Below are 12,643 nucleotides of genomic sequence, written 5' to 3' on the forward strand. Positions count from 1 at the left end.
AAAAAAATGTAGGACGGGGATTTGAGTTTATCCATTGGTTATTGTGATTTGATTGTGAAAATATGGGTGTTGCATAGCGGAACGGAGGCAGATCTGAATGCGAGTTTGCAATGGAAACACACACCCCTACCACCGTGGTGCTTGAGTCAGAGCCGGTTATCGGTGAAATTGAGAAGCGATCTGAACACACTTATTATCACACTGACAACATAAATGCACAAGCACATCGCAGTCTTTGCTTACGAAGAGGCTTTAGCCACTGAAAAATAAGTGAGTAAAAGAACCATATTTTAATGTTTTGAATCACAATACACTAAATATAAATGAAAAAAACCCTTACTGTAAAAACACTTGCTGTGCATCCCAAGATAACTGCATTCAAAAATATAAATAAACTCCAGGGGCATCCGAAGCATTGTATTCATTAGTGATCACCTCAGCAATTCAGGCATGAAATGTTTCGAACACAACTGCAAATTCGCCGTTATTCCTCCTCATTCAAAATGTAAATTCAAGCCAGCTGACCCATAACCAAGGAATTTTGGGTTAAGGAACGAAAGTTTTGAAGGAAAACAGAAGATAAAACACCTTGCCATATTCACCAACATGGAATTGACGATTCGTTCAACTCTATGCAAGGTTGTGGTATTTATAAGTAAGGGGCTGGGTTTAAGCAGACTAAATGATTGGAGAAGTCCTGCATACGTCACCAGAGAGAAGTCTGTCGTTTCACCGGAAGATTGAGTTTTTACATTTTGATTAAAGATTAAACAAAATTGTCAAAAAAATAAAAAAATTAATAAAGCACATGCATGGATGAATCATTCACAATAAGATCAATAACATGCATATAGAAAATAGATGGGGTGAATTTTTAGTGAACACAAAGTGCTCCAGTTTCACTTTAATTTAACGACTGTGTACTGGCGAATGTCCATGGTCACTGCGGGTTCATTCACACACTGTTAAATGGAGATGGAAAGCAATGCTTTTTTTCCCGTTCTGCTCTAGTGTACTGAGGGCCTGCCGTGCCTTGTTAAAACTGTGTATGTTTACTGTTTCAGTACTGTTATGAATACTGCCTATATGCTATACATGCTAAATATGGTCCACATCTGAGACTGAATCCTGAACCACTCGCACAAAGAATACGCGCTGCTGGATTATTTTGAAATGCGCCAAAATAAACTTTTTTCAAATGCACATTATCATTTGGTGGAATCTTTTGGAAAACAGTGGAAGGTGTAGATAAAGTTTATAAATGTGTTTATATTTTTCAGCAATAATTTTCAGCAAATTAAATATTCTCAATTTTTTTTTTGAAAAAAATAAGACTTTTTTTAAATTTATTTTTTAAGTAATTATAGAAATAGTGTTAATGATGGTAAAAACTAACTTGTATCCAAGGGCTCGACATTAATGCTTGTCCGCTTGACCGGGACAAGTGGAATTTTCAATGGGCAAGTTAAAGAGAATTTGACTTGCCCGACTGGACAAAAAGCCTGACTAAAACACCAATAACGAAAATGAGCTCAATAGCGCGGGATTGCGCACAATTTTAATCATTCCCACATGCTTCACATTCATAATGCTGGGCATTCCATTTAACACATCCCTTTCTCTCCCTCTCGCCTTCTCTCGTGCAGCGTTCAGCAGCTTGTGAAACAGCGCATATTTACTGAACTTTACATATATAAACGGGTATAAACCTGTTAATTGGACATGCGAATGGTGTTGTATCACATCTCAGTAAGCGAGCGATGCGATAAAACTAAAACTATCACTCCTGTTTATAATCAATAAAGCTGTCTTCATCTCAAGCGTGCAACGCTGGAGCAATCTAAATTTAGTCTCGTCACATCGTGGCGCTACCTCATTGCTAATACAGCAAGAAAGTGTAATGCTACCATCTGTAGAGTGAGGAGAAACGCTTAAAACAGACTAATGCATCGTCCTGAAGATCCGTTACATCTCTCATCTTTCTAAAGCTCCATCTGTTGTGCATCCGAGGTATTTTCTCTGCCATCTGAATCAGTCCATTTTAATAAGTATGTAACAATATACATTATAATAATATTAATACTATAACATTAATAAAATACATAAAATGAAAATATTATATATCTTTAATATACACACTATATTAATATACATTCTGTTTTGAATATACATCATAACTGATTTAGCAGCAAGGTTCTCTCTGGATTTTATCTGTTAACATTTTTTATGCCTTTTGTCAATATTAAACAGCCATTTTTAATGCAACTGGTGAGAACTGACTCAAAGATAATTTACACAAAAATGAACATTTGGTAACACTTTACAAAAAGGTTCCATTTGTTAACATTAGTTAACTACATCAGTTAACATGAACTAACAATAAACATTATTTTACATTATTTATTAATCATGGTTAGTGTTAATTACAACATTTATTAATGCATTTTTCAAATAAAAAGTTGTACAGTATACAGTATGCTAACATTAGTTAATGCACTATAAACTATTTACACAGTTTTCTTGTACTTCAAGGTGCAGTGGGAAGTCAAACTTAACACCTTATTTCTACAGGGCGAGTTATAATATTCATGAGTAAACCACTGGACTGTGCTTCTATAGTAATTATGCTTGTTTCATACTCCATAACAGATATTGTTTTTCTTTTATCAGACTCTTAATAATTTAGGAATCATTGTGATTCTAGCAAGTGAAACCAAGCCAGTTTGTTTCCTATTACCAAGCATCAATAGAACTGGAAATATATTACAATGTTACACATGACTTTCTTCATAATATATATTCTACATTGTAGCCTACTTGCCCTTGTGTTTACCATAGTTAAGACATGGATTGCTCCTCAGTTGTTAGTTAGGTTGTCTTTCTTAAAAAATAAACTGATAATTTGTTCGGAAAAAATGATAGCCTAAACACTAGTGTTGTCAAAAGTACCGGTAGTTCGGTACCAAGTCGATACAAAAAAAAAAAAAAGATACAACGATACCGTTGCAGACTTTATCCAGTACCAGTGCACAGAATGACTAGCACACGACTGCTTTAAAATTACATTGAAATGGACAATTAAAATCTTGATATTTCCTGGTGTGATTTATTAAACCGCTAAAGGCTGCAATCTTAGTGTGGATGAGCTGAATCATTCATGTTGTATGAGATGACAAAGCAGGGCACTTATCCACTGTGAAGCGCATATTAAATGTAGACTATATATTTATATAATTAAATCACAGCATTTGCGCTTTTATCTCAACTCAACTCTATTTAAATAGCATTCAAAACAACAGAGTTGGCCAAAGTGCTTCAGAGTAATAAAATGTAAAACAAAACAGCATTTTAAAATTACCACATACACAAACATCAGTAATCTAAAATACAAACACTTCAAAACTTCAGACTCAAAAGGCATCATACTAGGCAGTGTCGCGAACTGTTTATCCAGAAAAGTGTAGCTTCCGGCAAAAAACACACGTCATAATAAAAGTACGATTCAAAATAAAATTTAGATGCCTGAAATTGAAGAAATTGTGACAGAAATATATTACAACTGTATAGTAACATTTTATAAGCAATATATCACAAGCAAGACTATAGAGAATAAAAGTTTGGCAATTATTTTATTTTTATTTGTTTTTATTATTTTTTTAAGTTCCATTTTCACATGTTAAAATTTTTAGGAATTAATTGATTACACAACATTTTGATGATGAAATTAAATTAAACTTTAAACATGGAGTTCCAAAAAATATTAATATTTTTTAAACTATACTTATTAAAATTATTATTATTATTATTATTATTATTATTAAAATAACTAAACTGGTGTGTTCAATAGCACATTATCATATTAGCCAATTTTTGCTGTGGTATCGAAAATGGTAACGAGAACCATGACATTTCACTGGTATCGGTAGTGACTACTGACATTTTGGTACCACGACAACACTACTAAACACATTTAAAAACTTAACTTTAATACAACTACCACAGTTGAAATGGAAAAAAAAAATCTATTAAAGTTTACCATGATAAATATCAGTAAGGGTGTGTTGATGTGTATATGTGAAAAGTCTTGTAATTGATGCTGGTGCAGGTGTTTTCTCTTTCCTCGTCCGTGCTGTTCAGAATGTCAGTGCTGTAGCCATTTGAAACTGTTGAATTGCTCCATAATGCTTTAAAATAGAAAATTCTCTAGTAGAATTCAAATGGGTCACATGAGGTTTGTTATGTCCCATGGTATTGAGGGAAGCCCAGTTTAATTGCGCATGTGATCCGCTCTGAGTTATCCTGTCACCGGAGCTCGCATATCGAGCGAAGCCTAGTGAACGCACGCGCACCTGCCTGCTCCAGTACACAGTAGTAGGAGAAGAGTGCATCACTTGCGCAAGAGTTTCTCGTGGATCTCGTAACATGCAAGTGATACCAGTCTTCAATCACCCTGCGCACATCTGCGTACCACATGAGAAGCATTGTTAGTGCTTATTCATTTTGCTTTTGCCGCTTTGTCATAAAATTTGCATTACATTTTCAATCCAGAAAAATCCCTGACTCCATTTCTGAATTAGTATGCCACTCACAACCTGCACTTTTGATCTTCAAAATAGAAATGGGTCAACAAGGTGACAAGCAAAGGGAGCACAACATTTCTTTATTCCACATTAATGTGTAAGTAGCACCACAAAAAAATCAAGGTTTCATTAAAAAATATATATGTGCCATGCGGCCACAGCACTCCTGGCCAATCCAGTAATATGTTTTCACAAAAAATCATCTTGTTTGTACACTTGAAAAGCTGAAATACATAAGAATAAATCCAGACCGAGCTTGCAAAGTCAGGCAGGGTCTTACTGAAGCACTCAGAATGGGGAGAAATCAAAAGCCTTTCTGATAGAGGTCACATAACCACCTGCGCAGCATTGATTGGCAGTTCTCACCGCTAACCAATTTACTGTTGGTAGGAGATGAGAATCCGAGGGCTGTGTACGTGCATGAATCATAGTTTCATGGTCAGAGAGGCTCTCCAGACAGATACTCACCAAACAGATTGCTGGAGTGGCCCTGCTTAGAGACAGGACGCAGCTCGTTGGAGCCCCAGGCGTAGCGCTTATAGTTGTCCCAAGCAAACTGCATCATCTGAGGAGAGAGAAACAGACAGACAAAAGAAGTTACATTTGTGACTTAGGAATCATTTTGAGTGGAAATTCCTTATTGCTAAGCAAAAACTAGTGACAGACCGATATATCGGTCAGACCGATTAATCTGCCGATATCTGTCTGTTTTGCAATTATCGGCATTGGCCGATAACCGTCTTCTGAACCGATTATCAGAAGTGTTAACTTTCCCTTATGTCAGCTCCAAAATCTACCAATAGGTCAGTCAATAGACAGTCAACACTTTCTGCTTTCAAGGGTTTTTTTAATTTTTTTATTTCGAGTTTATGCACATTTCAGTAAATATTGCATAAGTGTTTGTTTTATTTTAGAAATTGTGTGCACATCTGATTTGCTGTTGTTAAACTGTATTATGTTTATCATCATTTATCTCGGCCATCGGCTATCCTGCTCTCTAGATATTGGCATCGGCCTTTGAAAAACCCATTTCAGTCAACCACTAGCAAAAACATTGACAAACGATTATGGAAGCTCCTGAAAATGTACATCACTACAATATACAGACTAAACAAAGTGGTAGAAAGCTTTATTAAGACAAATAAACTTTGATAACAACATAACTGCCACTGTAGTTCACCTCAAGGTGAAATGATTGTTTCTGCATGTCATATCTAGGTATTAATCTGAGAACACACAATGCTTAATACGGAGTGCCTTAAAGAATCTCAAAGAAATTAAGTGAAAGTAAAGGCATCACATTGGCTATAAAATAACCTAAAGTGATGGCATCGAGTGCAGCCATTCTCCATATAGACCCTAGTGTCACTAAACAAAAAACAAGCTTTATGCAAGTAAAATACCTGGACAAATAGCAAAAAATGTAAAACAACTGCAGTATTTACTAATGATGTGTGCAGTGTAGAGGAAATAAAAATTAGCAGAAATATGTTCATTATTCACGACAAGATGATGATGATTCTAGAGAAACAATGATTGAAGAAGGGTGACATATATAAAGTAAATGGTCTGTTAAAATAATCTATCTCCGGTTTAGTCATCCAAAAAGCTTCAAAGAAAGTGGTTTTAAACTGTAGTACATGCTCTCCCCAGGGGTGCCAGTCAAGAGAAAGAGACCTGTTGTTCTCTCTGGAAAGCGTCAGACAGCACCACAGAGGGAAAAAAGCTCTTCACACACTCCTCTGTCTGGATGAAGTCATTTGCATCCTCGACACAGTCATCGAATTGCAGCCAACTGGCTCCAGTGAAATTAGATCAGTTTATCGACAGCTGGCCTAACTTTAAGTGTGTCCTAATCATGAAACTCGCTTTGCTTTCAAAGATAGCACTCAACACCAAATACACTGATTAAAAAATAAAAGATAAAGGAGTAGTAACAAAGTATTTAGCTGAGGAGTTCTGGCTCCAGATAAGCAGGAAGACTAAGAGGTCCTGCAGTAGTCCCATCTGAGCCACTCTGGGTGGGAAGAACAGAGAAAGAATGGAAAATAGACAGACACTGCCATTTATTCTTACTAGTGCTTCCTGCACCACTATTCAGGAGCATTAATGTGGTGCTGCTGCTGAATCTGCAGGCCCACAGCAAAACTCATTATATTTAGTGGTGCACCGATCAGGAAATTTGAGGGCAATACCGATCTCCGATTATTTAACATTAAGATCAGCCAATACCGATTTTTAAAAAAGTGCCCTTTGCCACACTTTTGCAATTTATATTGTGCAGTTATATGTTTATGCCCCAAACAGTAAAATTACAGTAACACTTTACAAGAAGTCTCCATTTGTTAACACTATTTAACATTACTGTAGTTATGAACTAATGAACTTAGTTACAACATATACTATTGCATTTTTAAAATCAAAAGTTGTATTAGTTAACATTAATTAATGCACTATGAACTAACATGATCTAACAATGAACAACTGTAATTTTATTAACTAACATAATTAATATGGCTGTAAAAATATATTGTTCATTGTTTGTTCATGATACCTTATACATTAACTAATGTTAACGAATGGAACCATTTTATGAAGTTACCAAAATTACATAATTAAATTAATTGTGAATTGCTAACATTTATTTTTTTTTAAACAGTTATGAATAGTTCTGTTGTCAATATCAAAAAGTGATTGTGACATACTGGTATGTAGTAAAAACCAAAATAAGAAAAATATATCCATTACAAGCTCTAACACTGCTCCAGTGAGAAATCATTAATATCTATGATTTGTTTACTGTCTTTGCCATTTTGCAGTAACAAAAATCACTAATTATTAAGCAAATGCGTGAAGACGTGGTGCCATTATGGTTAATGTAATTGCTGTAATTAGTGGTAATGTGACCAACATTAATCTGATTTAAATTTGGATCCTCACAGAATAGCACTGAGATGAGTGACTGATGGGGCTGCAACTAACGATTCTTTTTATAAATCGACTAATCTAACGATTATTAGAACGATTATTCGACTATTCGGTCGATTATTGCAACGATTAATCATTAGCTCTTAACCGACTATTCAGCTTGTGCCTCGACTTAAAAGGTTGTATTAAACGTGCTTACTAACAATAAAGGACAAAATCATATTTTAAAAATACCTCTAAATAACATTCATTGAATTACAAAAAAAAAATTTTTTTTAAGTTTAATTCATTAAAAAAATTATTGCAAATAAAATTGTTACCAATCGTTTTTGTCTTGTTTTCCATTTAAAATTATCTAAAAATCCTTAAAACAAGAAACACATTTACTTGAGAAGAAACATAAGATATTTAGACTTGCTTTCAGAGTAGGTATCTTGAATATAAGTGTATTTTGTTTAAGTGTATCTTTTCACTTGTTCATACTTCTGCCAGTGCAGTGAAGACAAAATATACTTTAAAAAATAAAATATCTTATATGTTGCTTTTCAGGTAGATGTTTCTTGTTTTAAGGATTTTTTTTTAATATTTAAAATATTAAAATATGTTAAACATTATATTAAACATTCTCCAGTAAAAACGTTTTCTTCTGCAGTATAGCTCCTAAAATAAATGTACGTAAGGAGCATTAGATATTTATACTGGAAAACATACCAAAAAAAGACAAAAACGTTTTTTTTAATTTTTTTTAATTTTTTTTTTGTGATTTGCATAATGGGCACTCTCTCACCTTTTTGTTAACTTCGATTAATATTTAACTAAAAAAAAAAAAAAAAAACTCTTCTTAATAGAGCTGCGTATCGCCGATTTTCTTTACGATAAGATACACACCGTGACACATACAGTATATTATGACTAACTATGTCACGAGCCATCACGTTATAATCTAGCTGCAGCAAGCGGGCGCGAGGGTCTCCGCGCGAGAGGAGAGGGTTTATCAGCCGGGAGTAGTTTGAAACTCTCTCTTGTTGTTTTTCACGTGACTCATATAAGCGGCTCTGACCGCACAGAGAAATGGCAGTTTCGGAGTTTGTGCTTATTTACACAACCGCTTCCTTATTATTTGAACTTTAATAAAGGATGCATTTAAGATACAGTACTGTGCAAAAGTTTTAGGCACTTGTGAAAAATTTTGTATATTGAAAAAATAATGCCATCGACATTTTTCATTTATCAATTAAAGTCACACGAAGTCCAGTAAACATAAAAAAGCTACATCAATATTTGGTGTGACAACCTTTGCCTTCAAAACAGCACCAATTCGCCTAAGTACACCTGGACACAGTTTTTCTTGGTTGTTGGCAGAAAGGATGTTCCAGGCTTCTTGCAGAATTCGCCACAGATCTTCTATCTATTTAGGCTTCTGTCTCTATATGTTATCTCAGACAGACACGATGTTCAGTGGGGGGCTTTGTGGAGGCCATGACATCTGTTGCAGGGCTCCCTGTTCTTCTATTCTAATCTTTTCTATTTGCAAAAGTAAAGTTTGGGAGTCTAACATTTATATTTCCTATTGACACACTAAAGCTGAAGATAATATAAATAACCATCTTAAGACAAATGCTTTTGTGAAACATCTTATGTGCCTAAGACTTTTGCACAGTACTGTATAAGGGTTGTTACCTTTTTAGACTCTCTGGCGGGTTTTGCTCAAGTGGAACGCCAGGTAAGGTTCTGCTTTATTTCACGTCAGGACGACACTGCTTCTGTATTTATGTATTTTTGTACTATAATTCCCTCATACTTTGCAATCTAATCAAATCAAATCAAATCAAATCACTTTATTGTCACACAGCCATATACACAAGTGCAATGGTGTGTGAAATTCTTGGGTGCAGTTCCAATCAACATAGCAGTCGTGACAGTGATGAGACAGTACCGATTTACAATAACATCAAATTAACACAGCACAATTTTAACATCTGATATACACATAATTACACTGAACAATATACAAATAATAACATACACTGTACGGTATGCAATATGCACTATATAGATCCACATTATTCAATAAAAATAAAAAATAAAAATATATAAAAAAGTATATATATAGTACTATATATAGAATGTACAGTATTGTACTGTATTGACCTTCAGGCTGTCGGTTGATAGTCAGTTGTTAAGAGAGAATATAATATAATAATAATATAATTTATGAAAGTCCGGTGTGAGATATAAGAGTAAGGGTAATAAAGTGCAGTGCTGATGTATTTTGATCGTGGGAGATCAAGAGTTCAGAAGTCTGATTGCTTGGGGGAAGAAGCTGTCATGGAGTCGGCTGGTGCGGGTCCTGATGCTGCGATACCGCCTGCCTGATGGTAGCAGTGAGAACAGCCCATGGCTCGGGTGGCTGGAGTCTCTGATGATCCTCCGAGCTTTTTTCACACACCGCCTTGTATATATTTCCTGGAGGGAGGGAAGCTCACCTCCGATGATGTGTCTGGCAGTTCGCACCACCCTTTGCAGTGCTTTGCGGTTGTGGGCGGTGCTATTGCCGTACCAGGCAGAGATGCAGCCAGTCAGGATGCTCTCCACAGTGCAGGTGTAGAACCGTGTGAGGATGTGGCGGTTCATTCCAAACTTCCTCAGCCATCTCAGGAAGAAGAGGCGCTGATGAGCCTTCTTCACAACGACTTCAGTGTGGATGGACCATGTGAGTTCCTCAGTGATGTGGACACCCAGGAACTTGAAGCTGCTGACTCTCTCCACTGGTGCTCCATTGATGGTGATGGGACTGTGTTCTCTGTCTTTTCTTCTGAAGTCCACCACAAGCTCCTTTGTCTTACTGACGTTGAGGGAGAGGTTGTGCTCCTGACACCAGTGTGTCAGAGTGTGCACCTCCTCTCTGTAGGCTGTTTCATCATTGTCAGTGATCAGACCTACCACCGTCATGTCATCAGCAAACTTAATGATGGCATTGGAGCTATGTGTTGCCACACAGTCATGTGTGTACAAGGAATACAGTAGTGGGCTGAGAACACAGCCCTGTGGGGCTCCAGTGTTGAGGGTCAGTGATGAGGAGATGTTGCTGCCTATTCTAACCACCTGGCGTCTGCTTGACAGGAAGTCCAGGATCCAGCTGCACAGCGAGCTGTTGAAGCCCAGAGCCCTGAGTTTCTCATCTAGCTTGGAGGGCACTATGGTGTTGAATGCTGAGCTGTAGTCTACAAACAGCATTCTCACATAAGTGTTCTTTTTTTCCAGGTGGAAGAGAGCAGTGTGTATTGTAGATGCAATGGCATCATCAGTGGAGCGGTTGTTGCGGTAAGCAAACTGCAACGGGTCAAGAGAGAGAGGCAGCACAGAGCAGATGTAATCTCTGATTAGTCTCTCAAAGCATTTGCTGATGATGGGGGTCAGAGCAACAGGATGCCAGTCATTTAAGCAAGTTATTTTTGATTGCTTTGGAACAGGCACAATGGTGGATGTTTTAAAGCATGTGGGGACTACAGACAAAGAGAGGGAAAGGTTGAAAACGTCCGTAAAAACACCAGCCAGCTGGTTCGCGCACGCTCTGATGACGCGGCCCGGAATGCCATCTGGGCCCGCGGCTTTACTGATATTCACCCGTCGGAAGGATCGGGTTACATCCGCTACAGAGACGGAGAGTGAACTAACCTCTGTAGCTTCAGCCGCGAGAGCTCTCTCCGCGAGGGCGGTGTTATTTCCCTCAAAACGAGCATAAAAAGTATTTAGCTCATCCGGGAGAGAGGCAGCGGTGTTCATGGCGGAGTTTTTATTCCCTTTAAAGTCTGTGATGATGTTAATTCCCTGCCACATGCTTCTAGAGTTGGTGATGTTAAACTGTCCTTCAATCTTGCTCCTGTACTGGCGTTTTGCGGTTCTGACAACTGGCTTGTTTATGCTCCTCCGCGTTCCTGGAATTAAAAGCGGAGGTCCGCACATCAAGTGCCGCGCGAACATCTTTATTTATCCATGGTTTCTGATTTGGATAGATCCGTATTGTTCTGGACGGAACCACGTCCTCCACACACTTTTTGATGAAACACATTACGCTATCAGCGTAAAGCTCAATGTCGTCATCAGAGGCGGACCGGAACATCTCCCAGTCCGTGTGATCAAAACAGTCTTGTAGCGTAGAATCTGATTGGTCCGACCAGCACTGGATCGTTCTGAGGGTGGGTGCTTCCTGTTTCAGTTTCTGCCTGTAAGCGGGCAGAAGCAGAATGGAAGAGTGGTCCGATTTGCCAAATGGTGGGTGGGGGAGGGATTTGTAGCCATCCCGGAAGGAAGAGTAGCAATGGTCCAAAACCCGGTCCCCTCATGTGTTGAAACTAATGTGCTGGTGGTATTTTGGTGCGACTGATTTTAAACTGGCTTTATTAAAGTCCCCGGTCACAATGAATGCAGCCTCAGGGTGCGCGGTTTCCTGCTCACTTATACTCCCATACAGATCCTTGAGTGCCCAGTCTGTGTCGGCTTGTGGTGGGATGTACACAGCAGTGATAATGACCGCTGTGAATTCCCTCGGTAGCCAGAATGGTCGACACAGAAGCATGAGAAATTCTAGATCAGGAGAGCAGAAAGACTTGACAGAATGTACATTCCTCTGATCACACCAGGATTTGTTGATCATAAAACATACTCCACCACCTCTGCTTTTATCTGAGAGGTCTTTCGCTCTGTCCGCTCGGTGCACGGAGAACCCCGCGGGTTCAATGGCTGAGTCTGGAATCTCCGCAGACATCCAAGTTTCCGTAAGGCAGATAATGCAGCAGTCCCTTGTCTCTCATTGGAAAGAGATCCACGCTTTCAGCTCGCAGAGCTTGTTATCCAGAGACTGAACATTTGCCAGTAGAATAGTGGGTAGCGGGGGTCGATTTGCGCGGCGCCTTACTCTGATGAGAACGCCGGCTCTGTTTCCCCTTTTCCTTTTGCGTTTCCGCGGCCGGGCAGCCCAGACAAAGGGCTCCGCTTGCGTGTTTGTAAACAGCGGGTCGGCATTGAGGAATTTGAAGTCCGGTTTACAATGTAAAATTGCTGAGCCAATGTCCAAAAGTGTTTGTCTGTTGTATACAATAAGGCAGACAACATCCAAGACAAAAAACATAAGA

At 38.1% G+C, this 12,643-nt stretch overlaps 1 protein-coding gene across 1 annotated transcript in view; it reads right to left on the reverse strand.

Moving 5' to 3' along the window:
• The window catches only part of LOC127416049 (mannosyl-oligosaccharide 1,2-alpha-mannosidase IA-like), a 177,649-nt gene that overhangs the window by 122,528 nt on the left and 42,478 nt on the right, over window positions 1-12,643 (reverse strand). The window contains exon 2 of the mRNA XM_051655157.1: window positions 5,049-5,145. Coding sequence (XP_051511117.1) covers window positions 5,049-5,145 — 97 coding nt within the window. The remainder of the gene's footprint in view (window positions 1-5,048; window positions 5,146-12,643) is intronic.

The sequence above is a fragment of the Myxocyprinus asiaticus genome, chromosome 25, assembly GCF_019703515.2.
Source record: "Myxocyprinus asiaticus isolate MX2 ecotype Aquarium Trade chromosome 25, UBuf_Myxa_2, whole genome shotgun sequence".
NCBI classification, from domain to species: domain Eukaryota; kingdom Metazoa; phylum Chordata; class Actinopteri; order Cypriniformes; family Catostomidae; genus Myxocyprinus; species Myxocyprinus asiaticus.